Raw genomic sequence first — 19184 nt, 5'->3', positions numbered from 1 at the left:
CTTAGAATTTATGCAATGGCATATATAGATGCCAAAATAAATATGGTATTTAGCTTTGGATGCCACATTTTATTTTACTTATTTTTTGGTGCTTTACCACTGAATTACATCCCCACTCCTTTTGGTTTTTTATTTTGAGACAGGGTCTTGTTAAGTTGCATAGGGTCTCACTAAGTTGCTGAGGTTGACTTTGAACTTGCAATCCTCCTGCCTCAGTCTCCTGAGTCGCTGGGATTACAGTTGTGTGCCACTACACCTGGTTAGGTGTAATATTAAAAAAATGGAAACAGACATGTCCAATGTCCAGATTGGGACAATCTGTTGACTGTAGGCTGTGTAAAGATAACGACTATTGGATATCACTGGGTTTGAAAGGAACGATCGAGAGATCAAAGAAAGGAAAGAGGACTCAAGAGGATTTGGGGTGTGTGAGTGAAGGTTTTGGACAGGAACTAATATTAGCCAATGATTTCCAGCTTGGAAGCATGTGGGAAATTATAGAAATATGGACAATAAAAGGAGGAGTTAATATGTGAAAATGTGGTGCATTCAGCTTTAGACATATTTGAGATGCTGGTAGTGTATCCCACACCTGGAATTGCTACAACAGTTATAAATGAATGCTGGGGTTTAGGAAACAAGTTTATTAAATTGTCTGTATATAACTCGTATTTGAAGCTGCAAAAGAAGGTATAGGCCCAGCATGGTGATGCAAGTCTGTAATCCCAGTGATTTGGGAGACTGAGGCAGGAGGATTGCAAGTTCAAAGCCAGCCTCATCAATTTTGCGAGTCCCTAGGCAAATTAGCAAGACCCTGTCTCAAAATAAAAAAAATAAAAAAGGCTGGGGACATAGCTCAGGGGGAGCTACGCCTGGGTTCAATAAAAAAGAAAGAAAAAGGAAAAAAAATATATAATGGAAGTATGAAAGTCCAGTTGAGTGGGTGACCCCACTGAGTGAGATTGGGGAAGGGCTGCAGAACATTTGCGTGGAGGTCTCTAAGCGGGCAGAACCAACAGAAATAGCTTTCTGAGGTCACGGGCAGTTCTTGGGAGATTGGGGGAAGATGAGGCACTAAGGCACCTAGGCGCCTGAAGAATGAATGAACGAGAGCAATAATTAGCTCCTATTCGAAAGATACAGGAGGGGTTGGCAGCCTAAGAGCGGGATACAGGAAGGAGAAACGAAAAACTTCCCTAAATTCTCCCCTCTCTCACAAAGGGCAGAAAAGATCAGGAAGAGTGAAAGCCGGGCTTTCCGGGGACAGGAATACAAGACTTTGGATGGTCCTGTTCCGGGACCTTTCCTGGAACTCTAGTGTTTAAACACGTAGTTTGCCTCCGGAAGGAAAAAGCAGATGGACCGTCACAGGAATAGTGGAGAACCCGGCAGGAAAATGTGGAGGACCCGGGCGGAAACCTTGCTTAGTCTAGTGGAAGGTGAGCAGTCGCTGAACAGCAGTTGGAACTTTGGGGCAGGGGAGAGCGACGCACCCCTTGCAGGTGAGGACTGAGGGAGGCTGCTGCAATACCGAAAGCATCCATCTTTCCGTGGCTGGGCTATATCTGGCCCGGGTCGGGAGCTAAATGTCTGGACTTCAAAGTTAGTTTTGCCGCTAACTGTGTGACCTGGGTTAATTTAGTCTTGGAACCTCGTGTCTGTAATTGGAATAACGATAGTACCTCTCAGAGTTGTGAAGAGTGAATGAAAAAACAGGACAGTTTCTGGCAGGTAGTAAGTACGCTCTGGTTTTTACTGATGTTAACTTACTTCCAGCAGCGTGGATTCCGTTGTCGAACTCACCGTTAACCTCGGCCTGGCGTCGTCCAGCTACTAGGTTTGACTTTATAGATGAAAATACAAAGGGCAAACAGTGCCGGGCACGTTGGCACTCGCCTGTAATTCCAGCTACTTGGGAGACTGGGCTGGAAGGATCACTTGCGCCCAGGAGTTTGAAACCAGCCTGCTCAACATAGCAAGACCCCTTCTTAAAAATAACAGCCAGGCGTGGTGGCACATGCTTGTAATCCCAGCGACTTGAGAGGCTGATGGAGGAGGATGGCAAGTTCGAGGCCAGCAAATTAGCGAGCCTCTATCTCAAAATAAAAAATAAAAAGGGCTGGGGATATATCTTAGTGGTAAGAGCGCTACTGGGTTCAATTTCCCCGTGCTGACAAAAGATCCCTACAAACATTTGTAACTAAAGTTATACTATTATTGGAGAAGTAACAACTGAAGGTTTGGAAAACAGGGTAAATAATGTTACACAATTCCATCATCCTACATAATATTTTAAGCCTTCCCTCCAATATTTCTTGTCTGTGGATTTTTATTATTTTATTTTATTTTATTTTCTTAGAGAGAGAGAGAGAGAATGAGAATATTTAATATTTTAATATTTATTTTTCAGTTCTTGGCGGACACAACATCTTTGTTTGTATGTGGTGCTGAGGATCCAACCCGGGCCACATGCATGCCAGGCGAGTGCCCTACCACTTGAGCCACATCCCCAGCCCATCTGTGGATTTTTGTATGTGAAACATTAGGGTATATGCAATTTTGGTTCCTTTTAATTTGCAACAGTATTGTAGCCTGAGCATGGGGTTCAGAAGAATAATTTTAATAATAATAATATTGTAATATTATTAATATTATTGTACTGGAGATTGAGCCTAGGACACTCTACCACTGAGCTCCATCTCCAGCCCTTTTTATTTTTATATGTTATTTTTTGGAACCTGGGGATTGAACCCAGGGTAGCTTAATCAAGGAGCCACATTCCCAGCCCTTTTTCGTGTTTTATTTAGAGACAAGGTCTCACTGAGGTGCTTAGGGCCTCATAAGATGCTGATGCTGGCTTTCAACTCAGTGATCCTCCTGCCTCAGCCTTCCCAGCTGCTAGTATTACAGTCTTGCACCACTGCACCCTGAATGATTGATTAATTGATTGTACCTGGGATTGGACTCAGGGCTACTCAACCACTGAGCCACAGCCCCAGCCATATTTTGTACCTTATTTAGAGTTAGGATTTTACTGAGTTGCTTAGCATCTCACTGTTGCTGAGACTGGCTTTGAACTCTGGATCTTCCTGCCTCAGCCTCCTGAGCTTCTGGGATTATAGGTCACACCTAGTTTAAAAGAATCATTTTTCTGATTGTATAAAATTACATTTTATGGGGCTTATCATTTGTTTTTATAAATTTTTAAATATGTAAGGTAAAATCATGCATATATGGCCAATGAGGGGGGCTGGGATTGTGGCTCGGCGGCAGAGTGCTTGCCTAGCACTGCGGGGATCCGGGTTCGATTCTCAGAACCACATAAAAAAATAAATAAAGACATTGTGTAGTGTCCATCTACACCTAAAAAATAAATATTAAAAAAAAAAACTATGACCAATGAGTGAACTTTATTACTCATTATTTCAGGATCTCAGATCAATTCTTTTTTTTTAATATTTATTTTTTTTGTTGTAGATGGACACAATACCTTTATTTTATTTATTTTTATATGGTTCTGAGGATCAAACCCAGATATGGTTCTGAGGATCAAACCCAGGGCCTCCCACATGCTAGGCGAGCACTCTACCCGCTGAGCCACAATTCCTCTTTTTATTTTTATTGGTTCCCTTATGCTTTTAGTTTATGTGAAAAAAATTCGTATATGGTTTTCATTTATTCCACAAACATTACTGTTTCAGCCAGAGTCTCTAAAGTTAACTAGCTAGTTAAAAACAAACAACAACAACAAAAAAAGATTCTAATGTTATGTGAAAGCTATGAGCGGTATGCATGGATTCTTAGGAGAATATGAAGAAAGAATATAGTGTCAATCAGTGACTACCTGGAACATGCCTGTAGTTGAGTAAGTTGGGTTTATTACCTCTTGTGAGGGGGAGAACACACACCCTGGGGAAACATGGGGCACCTCAGTAACAGGGTTCTAGAAAGGACTTTCTGTATTTAGCCTTGATATTAGGGAGAGTACTATGAGGAAGTGAAGGTAATTCTATGATTGGGAGAGAAAACTGGAAGTGAGACTAACGCTATGATTGGTCAAGATGCAGCATTCACTCATTCAGCCTGAAAAGTAAAATGTTTGGTTTTTCTTCTTTAACTTTTGCTGTGCTGGGGATCAAGCCCAGAATCTTGTATATAGTAGATAAGCGCTCTCCCATAGAGCTACACCCCCAGCCCTGCTCATTTTTGTGGTTTGAACAATATTCATGTTTTTGCTGCATTCAGACATGATTCAGATGGTCATATTATAGCTGAGGGTTTTGCCCAGGGATATGAGAAGTTAGTCAGGTGGGCACATTTTGGAGAGCCCTGTGTGCCATTTTAGGAGTTTAAATTTCTAGAAGGAATTGCTGAAGTATTGTAAAAAGAGTGCTATCAAGTTAGAAAGACCCCTATTGTTTTCAGAAAAGGATGAATTAGGAGAAGAGATTAGAGTTAGGGAGATGAGTTAGGGGTTTGGTACATAAAAAGTGTGTTTCCTGGGATTGGGGTTGTGGCTTAGTGGTAGAGGGCTTACCTAGCACTTTTGAGGTGCTGGGTTTGATCCTCAGCACCACATAAAAATAAATAAATAAATAAAGGCAGGCAGGCAGGCATTGTGCCCAAATACAACTAAAAAATATTTTTTAAAAATGTATTTCCTATGGGCCAACAAGGGTATCATCTGGAAGTTTCTTAGGAATGCCGAATCTCAGGCCCTACCCCATACTTTACTGAATCAATTACATTTTATCAAAATTCCCAGGTAATTCATAGACCCTTTAAAGTTTGAGAAGCCTTTATAAAGCTAATTATGTAGGTCTGGTGAAAAAAAAACAATAAGACTCTGAACCTAGACACTCATGGCCAAGGTATAGAAATGTAGAGTTATATGTTCAACAAATAATGGATGTCACCTACATGGCAGGTGTCATACTGGGAGCTGGAGTTGCCACAATGAATATAATTTTCCCCTCAAGATACTGCCAATCTAGTGAAGCATGGTAGCTCACGCCTTTAGTTCTAGCTACTTGAGAGGCTAAAGCAAGGAGGATTGCAAGATCAAGCCTGTCTAGGCAATTTAGTGATAACCTGTCTCAAAATAAAATATACCTGAGTTCAATCTCTAGTACCACCACCAAAAAAAAAAAAAAAAAAGGTGTGTGCCAATAGATACTTATTAGACCACAAGTATTCTCTAATTGGTACACAGAGTGAAGTGTGACCAGAGGTGAGGTTTGAGAAATAAGCAGAGGATACCCAATCTGAAGGAGTTTAGTTAGACCCTGTGCAGAGTTTAGTTAGAGTTTAGTTAGACCCTGGGCTTTACAGGGAGGCCCTGAAGAGTTTATGTGTGTGTGTGTGTACATGCGTGTTTGTGCACATGCTGGGGATTAAAGGATTGTTGTTGTTTTTTTTTTATATTTATTTTTTAGTTTTTGGCGGACACAACATCTTTGTATGTGGTGCTGAGGATTGAACCCGGGCCGCACGCATGCCAGGAGAGCGCACTACCGCTTGAGCCACATCCCCAGCCCCATGAAGGGTTTTAATTAATCAGTTAAGAGAAATTATCAGGGGCTGGGTTAATGCTCAGTGGTAGAGCACTTGGTTTGCATGTGTGAGGCACTGGGTTCGATCCTCAACACCACATAAGATGAATAAATAAAATAAAGTATTTAAAAAAGAGAGAAATTATCAGTTTTGTTGACTTTTTTTTTTTTTTTCCCCTTTTGCAGTGCTGGATGTTAAATCCATGACCATACACATGCTAGCCAAGCACTGTACCACTGAGCTATACCTATAGCCTTAGTATTGTTCTTAGGGCCTTTCGAGCAGGGTGTGGTAGTGCATGCCTGTAATCCCAGCAACTCAGGAGGCTGAGGCAGGAGGATTGCAAGTTCAAAATCAGCTTCAGCAATTTAGCAAGGCCCTAAACATCTCAAAATTAAAAAAGGCTGAGGTGCTGGGGAAGTGGCTGAGTGGTAGAGCTCCCCTAGGTTAAATCCCTGAACACACACAAAAAAAGGTCCTTCTAGGTGCTGAATGAAGGATGTAAGCCTGGAGAGTGAGCAGAATAGTGTTCTAGGAGAGAGAAGGTGACCTACCTCATGTTCAGAGTGAGGAAGTGGGGCATTCTAGAAGGATGACAAGTTCTATGGAGTAATGAGGGTGCTGTTTTGATGTGAACTCTTAAGCCCCTAATGCAGTGAGCCGAATTGTTGGATTTTTGCTGCCTTGTTTTTTAAAAATTTTTTAATGTTTCCATTTAGATTATTGTTCATCACTATGTTTTTTTTTTTTTTTTTTTTTTTTAGAATTTTAATATTTATTTTTTAGTATTTGGCGGACACAACATCTTTGTTTGTATGTGGTGCTGAGGATCGAACCCGGGCCGCACGCATGCCAGGGGAGCGCACTACCGCTTGAGCCACATCCCCAGCCCACATCACTATGTTCTTACAGGTGTTGGGTCCTTGTTTTGGTGTTTGCTTTCCTGATCTCTGGGGCTAGGACAAGAAAAAGTCAAAGAAAATGACATTGTGTTTTTAAATTTCCTCCCAGGGTAACTGGGATATACAGGAGAAAGACTTTTCTAGCCTTCCTAGTTGTAGGACCCCCCCCCCCCCAGCACTCATTAAATGTTGCTGCTAAACCCAAAGTTGATACTTTTTTTTTGGTTTGTGGTACTGGGATTAGAACCCATTGCTTGGCTTTGGGTAGCAAGGCAAGTTCTCTACCACTGAGCTACACCCTCGGCTCCCAAAATTGATAACATTATTAGAACTATAGAAGTTATGTTGTTAATGTGTCCAGCTAGCAGGATTAAGGATTTAAAAGCCAGGGTTATAGTTCCAATTTCAATTCTGGTAAGTATTGTGATTTTAGGTAAGTTATTTCACTTGCTGGTGTTTGTTTCCTAAAGAAAGGAACTATCTACCTGATTTGTCCTACAGGATTCTGTAGATTAAATAGGATATACGGGGGCTGGGGATATGGCTCAAGCGGTATCACGCTCACCTGGCATGCATGTGGCCCAGGTTCGATCCTCAGCACCACATACAAAAACAAAGATGTGTCCACCGAAAACTAAAAAAAAAAAAAAAAAAAAAAACAACAAAAAAACCCAAAAAACATATTAAATAGATATACGCCTATATTGAAAATACTGAGTGGCATTTAAATGTGATAGTATTATTGTTATTGTTGTTTTGGTTTTATCTTTGGTTTTATTTTTATAGTGACTAATAGGATTGCCTGGTTACCAATGTGGACCTTAGACTTAAGAGTTTCTGGAGGCTGGGGTTGTGCCTTAGTTGTAGAGTGCTTACCTAACATGTGTGAGGCACTGGGTTCGAATCTCAATACCACATAAAAAAATAAAGGTATTGTGTCCATCTACAACTAAAAATACATTTTTAAAAAAAAGAGTTTGTGAGGCTTCAAAAGATCATATTAGTTTTAATCCTATGAAATTGCAATTCAAATATTCATCAAAAGTGTCATGTAGATATTTTCTGTTTCCACATATAATGCTTACTACATCCTCTTTCTCTCTCTCTCTCTTTTTTTTTTTTTTTTTGTGGTACTGGAGATTGAACCCAGAGCCTTATGCATGTGAGACAAGCACTCTACCAACTGAGCTATATCCCCGGCCCTAGCCTCTCTTTTTATAGATCAAGTGCTCACTTCTAAAGTCAATTGGCACCAATCCACAAAATTACAACTATCTTATATTCGATAAAGGGGCTAAAAGCATGCAATGGAGGAAGGATAGCATCTTCAACAAATGGTGCTGGGAAAACTGGAAATCCATATGCAATAAAATGAAACTGAATCCCCTCCTCTCGCCATGCACAAAAGTTAACTCAAAATGGATCAAGGACCTTGATATCAAATCAGAGACTATGCGTCTGATAGATGAAAAGGTTGGCTCCGATCTACATATTGTGGGGTCGGGCTCCAAATTCCTTAATAGGACACCCATAGCACAAGAGTTAAAAACAAGAATCAACAAATGGGACTTACTTAAACTAAAAAGTTTTTTCTCAGCAAGAGAAACAATAAGAGAGGTAAATAGGGAGCCTACATCATGGGAACAAATTTTTACTCCTCACACTTCAGATAGAGCCCTAATATCCAGAGTATACAAAGAACTCAAAAAATTAAACAATAAGAAAACAAATAACCCAATCAACAAATGGGCCAAAGACCTGAACAGACACTTCTCAGAGGAGGACATACAGTCAATCAACAAGTACATGAAAAAATGCTCACCATCTCTAGCAGTCAGAGAAATGCAAATCAAAACCACCCTAAGATACCATCTCACTCCAGTAAGATTGGCAGCCATTATGAAGTCGAACAATAACAAGTGCTGGCGAGGATGTGGGGAAAAGGGTACTCTTACACATTGCTGGTGGGACTGCAAAATGGTGAGGCCAATATGGAAAGCAGTATGGAGATTCCTGGGAAAGCTGGGAATGGAACCACCATTTGACCCAGCTATTGCCCTCCTCGGACTATTCCCTGAAGACCTCAAAAGAGCGTACTACAGGGATACTGCCACATTGATGTTCATAGCAGCACAATTCACAATAGCTAGACTGTGGAACCAACCCCAATGCCCCTCAATAGATGAATGGATAAAAAAAATGTGGCATTTATACACAATGGAGTACTACGCAGCACTAAGAAATGACAAAATCATGGAATTTGCAGGGAAATGGATGGCACTAGAGCAGATTACGCTAAGTGAAGCTAGCCAATCCCTAAAAAACAAATGCCAAATGTCTTCTTTGATATAATGAGAGCAACCAAGAACAGAGCAGGGAGGAAGAGCAGGAGGAAAAGATTAACATTAAGCAGAGTCATGAAGTGGGAGGGAAAGGGAGAGAAAAGGGAAATTGCTTGGAAATGGAAGGAGACCCTCATTGTTATACAAAATTACATATAAGAGTTTGTGAGGGGAATGGGAAAAAAATAAGGAGAGAAATGAATTACAGTAGATGGGGTAGAGAGAGAAGATGGGAGGGGAGGGGAGGGGGGATAGTAGAGGATAGGAAAGGTAGCAGAATACAACAGTTACTATTATGGTATTATGTAAAAATGTGGATGTGTAACCGATGTGATTCTGCAATCTTTGTAATGTTTTGAATAACCAATAAAAAAATAAAATTAAAAAAAATAAATAAATAAAAAATAAATAAATAAAGTCAATTGGCTCAGATCCTAGAGTTAATTATTTGAATATTTTACTTTTTGGACCCTATAAAAATTTGCCTTAAAATTGACAGTATCTTGGGACAAGGTTTGTGGCTCAGTGGTAGAGTGCTTGCCTAGCATGGTGTGAGGCACTGGGTTCGATCCTGACACCACATAAAAATAAACAAAATAAAGGTATTGTGTCTATCTACAACTTACACTATCTCTAGGTAGCTTTTGTCATATACTTGAATTATTTTTGTGGTAATCATCAATTCCATGAAGCTGGGGCCTGTATTTTTAGTCTTGGTATTTTTTGGAATGCATAGCAGTGTTGTGCCCATAAAAGGCACAACAATGTTTAATGTCTAATTCTACAAACAATGTTTGTAGAATTAGAAAATAAGCTTATGAATTTTATAATATGTGATTTCTATTGAATTTGAACTTGTGATGCATTCATTTGCTACAGTGATAACTCTCCAATGTTTCTTGTATTGTAGGTGGAATTGAGCTATTTGCTGAAGTGTCTTTCCCTGATAACCTAGGGAGAAATTTACATTTTGACTTTTTCTTACCATGGCTTTGGTTCACAAATTTCTGAATGGCACATGTATTCTCAGAAACTACCTGAAGCCGAGTGCTGCCTTGCATTCATTTTGGGGTATTTACTTTGCAAACTATTGTTCCAATAGTCTTCAGAAACCAGTGGCTGCTTCTGGCAGAGCCTCCCAGGAGAGGAGGACTGAAGAGGGTGTTCAAAGACATCACCAGAAAGAAGTTGCTTTGGATATAACTTCTCCTGAAGAGAAGCCTGAAATGAATTTTGATAAAGCAATTAAAGATGAATTAAAGGACCATTTTAGACGTTTGAAGGATGAAATCATGAATCACTGGGTGGGACCAGAAGGCCGCCCATTGCATGATGTCTTGCTGGAACAAGCCAAGGTTGTCTGGCAGTTCCGTGGAAAAGAAGATTTGGATAAGTGGATAGTCACTTCTGATAAGACGATTGGAGGCAGAAGTGAAGTGTTCTTGAAAATGGGCAAGAATAATCAAAGTGCACTGCTCTATGGAACTCTGAGCTCTGAGCCACCTCAGGATGGGGAGAGTAGCCAAAGTGGGTACTGTGCAATGATATCCAGGATTCCAAGGGTATGTGAGACTTGAGAGTCAAAGTTTTCTAGTGAGCTGGTGTGAACATTATTATAGCATGACCTATGACAACAGATTTTGTTTCTGTAAATGAACATACCTGGCATGTTATATGTGGGCATCTCATCTGTATATAGGGATAAATAAGTACTTGGCACAAGGGGGAAGTGATTTCTGAGGAGTCATTTCTGGGCATTGTTTTAAGCCAGGGAAGAATATTGCTGTTTGAGGAATACTGAGGTTAGACATTTGAAAGATATCTGAGGAGGTTTGTATTTCTGACTTGGACCATAACTCCATTAGTGGCCAGGGGGTCCCTTAGAACGGACATAAGGTCAGACTGTGGCTTTTTTTTTTTTTTTTTTTGCAGCACTGGGGATTGAACTGAGGGGTACTCTACCACTGAGCTACACTCCCAATCCTTTTTACTTTTTTAAATTTTGAGACAGGATCTTGCTAAGTTTGTTTTGTTTTGCTTTTTGGTACCAGGGATTGAACTCAGGAGCACTAAACCACTAAACCCCAACCCCATTCCTATTTTGTATTTTCTTTAGAGATAGGGTCTCACTGAGTTGCTTAGTGACTCACTTTTGCTGAGACTGGCTTTGAACCCGTGATCCTCGTGCTTCAGCCTCCCAAGCTGCTGGGAGTACAGGAGTGTACCACTGCGCCTGGCTAGTTTGTTTTGTTTTTGTGTTGGAGATTGAACCCAGGGCCCCATGCATGCAAGGTGAGTGATCTGCCACTGAGCTACATCTCCAGTCCAAGTCTTCTTGCTGAGGCAGATCTCAAACCTGGAATCCTCTTGTCTCAGCCCCCTGAGTTGCTGGGATTACACGTGTGTGCCATCACGCCTGCCTTTTTATTTTCCCCACCTTTTTTTTTTTTTTTATTGGTGCATTATAGTTGTACATAATGATGACATTTGTTATTAAATATTCATACAGGGGCTGGGGATATAGCTCAGTTGGTAGAGTGCTTGCCTTGCATGTACAAGGCCCTGGGTTCAATCCACAGCACCACTAAAAAAAAAAAAAAAAAAAGTATTCATACATGTACACAATATAACAATATAATTTGGCCAGTGTCACTCCCTAACTCCCCTTCCCTCTCCTCCTTCCACTCTAACTTTTTTATTAGTAGACTTTTTTTTTTTATATATATTAGGGATTGAACCCAGACGTACTTTACGACTGAACCACATCCATAGCCCTTTTTATTTTTTATTTTGAGATAGGGTCTCACTAAGATGCTTATGGTATCACTAAATTATTGAGGCCAGCCTCAAACTTTTGGTCCTCTTTGTGTCAGCCCCCCAAGTTGCTGGGATTACAGACGTGTACCACTGTGCCCAGTTTTAGTAGACTTTTTATTTTAAAATAGTTGTATTTTTAGGTTTATAGAAAAACTAATTGCAAAGATAGTACCACAGAGTTCCCATCCACTCCTTATCCACCTTCTCCTTTCGACGTCATCTTACTGTTCAACATTTGTCATGAAAAAGAAACTCACATTAGTTTGTTACCAACTAAGTTTCAGACTTTATTTGGGTTTCACTACCTTTTCAAATAATATCCTTTATCTGTACCAGGATGGTACATTACATGAGTTGAATTTTTATATATTCTCTTTTGTGTGGTCTGTGACAGTTTGTGTCTGTGTCTCTCTGTCTCTCTCTCTCTCTCTTTTTCTGGTCCTGGGGATTGAACCAGGGCTTTTTACATGATACTAGGCAAGTGCTCTACCACTGAGTTACATTTCCAGCCCTTTGGGATATTTTTTGAGATGAGGTTTTACTCTGTTGCCCAGGGTGATCTTGAACTCCTAGGTTCAAGTGATTCCTACTTCAGCCTCCTGAGTAGCTGAGACTACGGGGGTGCTATTTTTCATGGGGAAAATAATACCTGTTCTGATCAGATGTTTTTGTGGAATAGCCCTTTCTGATGATTTTCCTCCTGGTTAGACTGAGGTTCTGGGTTTTTAAGAATACCATAGAATTAGCCAGGTATGGTGGCACATGCCTGTAATCCCAGCAGTTCAGGAGGTTAAGACAGTAGGATCAAAAGTTCAAGGCCATGGCTGAGGTTGTGGCTCAGTGGCAGAGCGCCTGTCTGGCATGTGTGAGGCACTGGGATCAAGCCTCAGCACCGCATAAAAATAAATTAAAAAATAAATAAAATAAAGGTATTCTGTCCATTAAAAAAAAAAAAAAAGTTCAAGGTCACCAGTGGTTCACACCTATTACGTAACCCCAGTGATTTGGGAAGAAGGAGGATCAGGAGTTCAAAGCCAGCCTCTGCAACATAAGGTGCTAAGCAGCTCAGTGAGACCCTGTCTCTTAAAAAAATACAAAATAGGCAGTGGGGATGTGGCTCAGTGGTTGAGTGCCCCTAGGTTTAATCCCCAGTACCAAAAAAAAAAAAAAAAAAAAGAAGAAATTCAAGGCCAAGCCAGGCATGATGGCACATGTCTGTAATACCAGTGACTCAGGATGTTGAAGCAGGAGAATCGAGTTCAAAGCCAACCTCAGTGACTTAGCAAGTCCCTAAGCAACTCAGCAAGACCCTGTCTCTAAATAAAATACAAAAAAGGGCTGGGGGTGTGGCTTAGTGGTTAAGCGGCCTTGGGTTCAATCTCTAGTACCCCCTCCTAAAAAAAGTTCAAGGCTAGTGTCAGCAATGTAGTAAGGCCCTAAACAACTTTGAGACCCTGTCTCAAAAATATTAAAAAGGGCTGAGTTTGTAGCAGTGGTAAATTGCCCCAGGTTCCATCTTCAGTAACCACCCCCCCACACCATTTCCCCTGTAATGTTGCTTTTTTTTTTTTTCTAACTGCATTCCATATTCATGATGTGGGTAGTAGGACTAACCTTTTTTTGGAGAGAGTAGTGTCTACAGAAATTATTTGGAATTCTTCAGTAAGGAAAATTTGATTCTTCTCTTCTTCCCACTTTATTCTTTCAGTCATTTAGCAGGGAACCACATTTGGGATTGAAATCTAATGCTATGCTATTACTGTGTTGCTCAGATAGTCCCAGCTTTGGTATTGTTCTTTCAGGTTGACTCATGTTCCTTTGACTTTTTTTTTTTTTGGTAGAGTGCTTGCCTAGCATGTGTGAGGCACTGGGTTCTATTTGTTGTGGCTGAGCCACAACCCCAGCCCCAGTGATTAAACCCAGAGGAACTCAACCACTAAGCCACCTCCCCAGCCATATTTTGTATTTTTTTAAGAGACAGGGTCTCGCTGAGTTGCTAAATGCCTCACCATTGCTGAGGCTGGCTTTGAATTCACAATCCTCCTGACTCAGCCTCCCATGCCACTGGTATTACAGACATGTGCGCCTGGCTCTGAATTCCATTTTTTTTTTTTAATTTTAGTTGGTCACATTATTTATTTTTATGTGGTGCTGAGGATCGAACCCAGGGCCTCACATGTGCCAGGTGAGCGCTCTGCCGCTGAGCCACAACCCCAGCCCATCTGAATTCCATTTTTTAAAAAAATTTTTTAATATTTATTTTTCAGTTCTCAGCAGACACAACATCTTTGTTTGTATGTGGTGCTGAGGATCAAACCCCGGCCGCACGCATGCCAGGCGAGCGCGCTACCGCTTGAGCCACATCCCCAGCCCCTGAATTCCATTTTTGAAGAAAGTATAGATGGTTGTTAAGCATGCAGATTTTGAAGTGTGTGCTGGATATACTGCTTATTAGCTGAGTGCTCAATTAATATGTGAAATTGGTAAAATAGTAATTCCTATCTTAGGGCCCTTGTGAGGATTAAATGTGAGTATGCAGGTAAGTACTTAATGTAAGTATTCAGTGGCTGATAGTTATTAGTATTTTTTTTTTTTTAATTTTTCTAATTGTCAATGGACCTTTAATTTATTTATTCATATGTGGTGCTAAGAATAGAACCCAGTGCCTCACACATGCTAGGCAAGCACTCTGCCACTGAGCCACAACCCCAGCCCCAGTTACTGGTATTTCTTGTTATTATCACCTTTAAAGCTTGAGCTCTGTTTTCCCCAATTTTCTGACATAGGGCAAGGCAGTTGTCATAAAATGTGCCACTCAAGCCATTGCTCCAAGGAATTAAGGAAAAAACTTTCATTCCTTTCCATTCGCAAACACAAAGTGAATGCTTATCCCATGGAAACAATTACATGCCAATCATGTCTTGAACATAATTACCTTAGAAACAACTATGTCAGTATTTTGTGCTAAAATAATAATTGCCAGATTTATCTTTTTGTGGTGCAAAGTATAAAAAGATGAAAAATTGTTAGTGGATCCTTTTGGTGTTACTGACTTGGTGATGGCTCACATTTTGCTAATAGTGGAGAATGTGGTCAAGTTAACATGTCTTCTGTACTTTAGGGTGCTTTTGAGAAGAAGAAGTCTTATGATTGGTCCCAGTTCAACACTCTGTATCTCCGTATCCGTGGGGATGGCCGACCTTGGATGGTGAATATCAAAGAGGACACAGACTTTATCCAAAGGAAAAATCAGATGTACAGTTACTTCATGTTTACCCGTGGAGGGCCCTACTGGCAGGAAGTCAAGGTAACAGCATAAGTCTTTACTGTTTATGAAAATTAGGTCTTTTGAGATTGTGGTTACATTGTAGCTAATCCTTCTTGGAACGTTGGGATGAAGTGGGTAGAAGCAAGAGGAAAGAGACTTACATAAATCACTCTTTAGTTTACTAATTGGCAAATACTTTTTTTTTTTTTCTATCTGGGTAATTGAACCCAGGATTGCTTTACCAAGAGCTAAATCCCTAACCCTTTTTATTTTTATTTTGACACAGGGTCTTGCTAAGTTGCTGAAGCTGGCCTCAAACTTGTGATCCTCCTGCCTCAGCCTCCCAAGTTGCTGGGAGTTATAGGCAAGTGTCACCTTGCCTGAATTGATCACAAGTTCAAAGCTAGACTTACCAATTTATCAGGACCCTTAGTAACTTAGTGAGATCCTGTCTCAAAATAAAAAATAAAAAGGACTGAGGATGTAGCTCAGGGATAAAGCATCCCTAGGTTCAATCTCCAGTACAAAAACAGACAGACAAACTAAACTCCCTAAAGAAAAACAAGCTGAGCATGGTAGCACATGCCTATAATCCCAGACACTCGGGAGGATGAGGTAGGAGGATTGCCAAGTTTGAGATTAGCCTGGGCAACTTAGTGAGATCCTATCTCAAAAATATTAAAAACAAAAACAAATATAAAGGACTGGAGATGTACCAACAACAAGAACAACAAAAAGTAAAACATACACATATTTGTATATGAATAATTTTGTTATTTTCCTTAACATTTTTAATGACAATATTCAAACATACATAAAAAATTGCAGTGAGTATCCATATAGCTACCATGTACCACCTGGATTTTTCAAAAAATATTTGGCTGTGTTTGTTTCATCACTTTATTTTATTTACCCATTCTTCCTACTACTCATTTCTCAATCCATCTTTTGTCAATATCAGTACATCTCATCCTTAAACTTTTTAGCATGCAAGTTTTTAGATCTCAATATTTACTTATAATTTTTTTTTTTTTTTTTTTTGGTGGTGCTGGGGATTGAACCCACCAGAATTTCATACATAATAGGCGTACACATTACTACTGATCTATACCCCTACATCATAAGGCCTTTAAGAAAAAAACCAAAAAAACCAAGCTTATATTATAGATTTTATCCCTTTCTTTTTCTTTCTTTTGTGTTAGAATTTGAACCCAGGCCCTCATGCTGCTAAGCACATGTTATAACACTGAGCTATACCCCAGTCCAGATTTTGTCTGTATCTTGGTTTCTTACTCATGAGACATCACAGAGGTCTTCATATTACAGTGAAGCAATTGTATCCTATATAGGTCTACTTCATTTTTTCAATAGCCCATATATTCAATTGTATGGCTATACCATAATTTAGCTTTGCTGTTGTTGTTGTTGTTACTATTAGGAAAAAACTATACCTTTATGTATTTCTTGGAGCTTATTTGTAATATAAATTCCTGAAAGTGAAGTTGATATGGCAAAGTTATGGCATTTCAAAATTTGCTAGATGTCATTGAATTAGTTTTCTGATACTACATAACAAATTATAAATGTAGAAGATTAAAACAACACACTCATTAATTTATAGTTCAGTAGGTCATAAATTGGAATATGTATGACTGTGTTGCATCCTTAGTTCTATTTTTTTTCTTTTTTTCAAATTGGGGATTGTACCCAAGGGCACTATATCACTGAACTATCCACAGCCCTTTATTTTTTATTTTGTGATAGTTGCTCAGGCTGGCCTTGAACTTGTTATCCTTCAGCCTCAACTTCCTGAGTGCTGAGATTACAGGCCACATTTGACCCATGCTCAGTTCTTATAAGGCTGAAATGAAGGTGTCAGTCAGCAGGGCTGTTTCTTTCTGTAGCTTGAAGGCAGAATGCACTTTGTAGAGGTCATTCTGGTTCTTAGCCAAATTAAGTTCCTTATGATTGTAGACAGCAAGTTTTTTCTTGCTCTCAAGGGGGGGCTGCTCCCAGCTCTTAGATGCTGCTGGCATTCCTTGCAGAAGCATCTAAGTTCCTATCACGATCTTCAAAGCCAGCAATGGAGAATCTCCCTACCATTGTTTCTCATGCTAATTTGTTTCACTATTCCCTTTTATGGGTTCGAATGATTGTCAAATCTGCAAAGAATAATCTCCCTATATTAAGATGAACTGATTTGAAACTTCCTATCACAATTGCCAGCTGCCCTCTCAAATAGTAGTACTAAGTCGCCCTCCTACTAATTGTAAAAATGTGTGCTTATTTCTCCCCATCTGTGTTTTTCCACTTGTTTATGTAATCTTTTTTAAGATATTTGTAAAAGCTGTGTTTAGGATATTACACTCTTGTTCTTAAATGTTACAGTATTATTTCCTAGTTTATCCTTTGTCTTTTGCTCTCAGAATTTTAATTTGTACTCTTTTGGACTTCTGGCTTAGAAAGTTTTCACTATTTTCTTCTAGCAGTTATTTAAAAAAAAAATTCTGCCTTTGGACTAGGATTATAATTCAGAGGTGGAGTGCTTGCCTAAGAGAGAGACCCTGCATTCAACACACCAGCACTGCAAATAATAGTTTAAAAAAATGATCACCTTTGATCCAAGTGGCTGGCTACTCCTCATAACTGTATATAATAATTTAAAAATTAAATTTAAACTATTTTCTTACTGTTGCACCTCCATATAGATGCCACAATTACTTATGTTCCATTTATGAAATAAATGGTTTCTTCTTTCAGATTCCTTTTTCCAAATTTTTCTTCTCAAATCAAGGAAGAATCCGGGATGCCCAGTACCAGCTTTTGCTTGACAAGGTAACATTTTCCTATACTTCTCATTCAGAATGATGTCGTTAATGAAACAGAACTCTTGTGATCATGACTTCAGTCCAATTTGGATGGCTGGCAGATGAAAGATAAAAATTCCTACTCAGAGGCACCTGTTAGGTTCAATTAAATACCAATCTGGACATATCTGTGAGCTGAGCCCCTATTTGGAAGAATGTTGGTATGATCTTCTTTCTTTCTATGTTTGTATTTTAACTTTTAAATACAAGTTTGGAAGAACTTCAAGGAATCTACATTGGGCATCCATGTTGCTCTAAGTCTTAAGTGGAACCATCTAACAGGAAGAGAAATGTGAAAAGAAAAGCAGTCTCTTGTACTTCCCCTTATAATTTTCCACAGTCTGTGAAAACTATTGTATACTTGCTAAGGGCTGATGGTACAAAGACCCAGTTATAGTAATCAGCTCATGGGATTTAAAAACTTCAGGAATAACATCAGCATGTCAGCATATGAGATTTTAATCAATTTCTCTTATTTTAAATTTAGATCTCCACTATAGGATTCACGTTGGCTGATAAAGTGGATGGTCCATTCTTTCTGGAAATAGATTTTATTGGTGTGTTTGCTGATCCAGCCCACAGAGAAGAATTTGCTTATGAAAATTCTCCAGATCTTAACCCAAGACTTTTCAAATAGATAAGAACATGTGGCAGTTTTGTATGACTACACTATGGATAGTAGCAGTAACAGTGATGCTGGGGATCTGGGGGCTTCACACATGCCAGGCAAAGACTCTACCACACAGCTACATCACCAGGACAAAATAAAGCATTTGTTAATATCCAATGAATGGTGGTATATAATCCTTAAGAATAGCATTTGCCTCATCTTAAGAGGAACAAGGCATGAAACCAGGTTCTGAGCTGTGCTTTAGCTCATGTAATACAGTACTGATGTAGAGGCACTCAAATGTTTTTGTCAGAATGGTTCCTATTAGGAACATTTCCTATATGAGTAGGCAGGTTCCAAAGCGGAGAGTCTCTGATATCATTGTTGATAGCTTTCTACCATTCTTTCCTTGGAGGTTTCTTTTATTTCCTAATTCATCTTTGAGAAAAGGAAACTGCTCAAGGATATTAAGATAAAGATGCCATAAAAGTCACTGAGAAATGAGATACCTGATTTAGACAGCTTGTCCTCCAAAGATAAATGAACCTTACTAGTTCTTCCTTTATAGTAACTATTGATGTGATGGATCAGCGGAGAAACCAGATACTAGACTTCTGTCTCTAAAGCTTCCAAAGTTATTTTAAGTATTAGAGATTGGACATGCTAAAAATAAAGCCCCGATTAACTCACTTTGATCAATTTTTGTCATATTAGAAGGTAGGAAATGAATATATAGCCAGAGTACCATTATAAGGTAGGAAATGAATATATAGCCAGAGTACCATAAGAGAGCCAAAATTACAAATAAATGATATTCAAAGTTAA

General features: G+C 39.4%; 1 protein-coding gene and 1 pseudogene across 3 annotated transcripts; one reads left to right on the top strand and one right to left on the bottom strand.

Annotated features, from left to right (window-relative positions):
• The window catches only part of LOC143394742 (small ribosomal subunit protein eS6 pseudogene), a 10772-nt pseudogene extending 9228 nt beyond the window's left edge, over positions 1-1544 (bottom strand).
• Positions 1376-19184, top strand: Ndufaf1 (NADH:ubiquinone oxidoreductase complex assembly factor 1). Of its 3 annotated transcripts, XM_076850580.1 has the most exons (6): positions 1376-1502; positions 2411-2480; positions 9708-10359; positions 14736-14921; positions 17643-17717; positions 18237-19184. In XM_076850580.1, exons 3-6 carry the CDS (start codon positions 9784-9786, stop codon positions 18384-18386), a joined length of 987 nt encoding a protein of 328 aa, XP_076706695.1. In that variant the 5' UTR covers positions 1376-1502; positions 2411-2480; positions 9708-9783; the 3' UTR covers positions 18387-19184. The 3 variants fall into 3 exon arrangements, with proteins under 3 accessions (XP_076706695.1, XP_076706694.1, XP_076706696.1); XM_076850579.1 differs by lacking the exon at positions 2411-2480; XM_076850581.1 differs by lacking the exon at positions 2411-2480 and having other exon boundaries at positions 1377-1439.

Source organism: Callospermophilus lateralis, chromosome 3, assembly GCF_048772815.1.
Source record: "Callospermophilus lateralis isolate mCalLat2 chromosome 3, mCalLat2.hap1, whole genome shotgun sequence".
NCBI lineage: Eukaryota > Metazoa > Chordata > Mammalia > Rodentia > Sciuridae > Callospermophilus > Callospermophilus lateralis.
This window is presented reverse-complemented; position numbering and strand designations above follow the sequence as displayed.

Excerpts from the sequence above, each read along its gene's own strand:
- Ndufaf1 (XM_076850579.1), top strand. The coding sequence starts at position 9,784 with ATGGCTTTGGTTCACAAATTTCTGAATGGCACATGTATTCTCAGAAAC. Across the intron at positions 10,360-14,735 it reads TGATATCCAGGATTCCAAGG|GGTGCTTTTGAGAAGAAGAA; the intron begins GTATGTGAGACT and ends TCTGTACTTTAG. Across the intron at positions 14,922-17,642 it reads CCTACTGGCAGGAAGTCAAG|ATTCCTTTTTCCAAATTTTT; the intron begins GTAACAGCATAA and ends TTCTTCTTTCAG.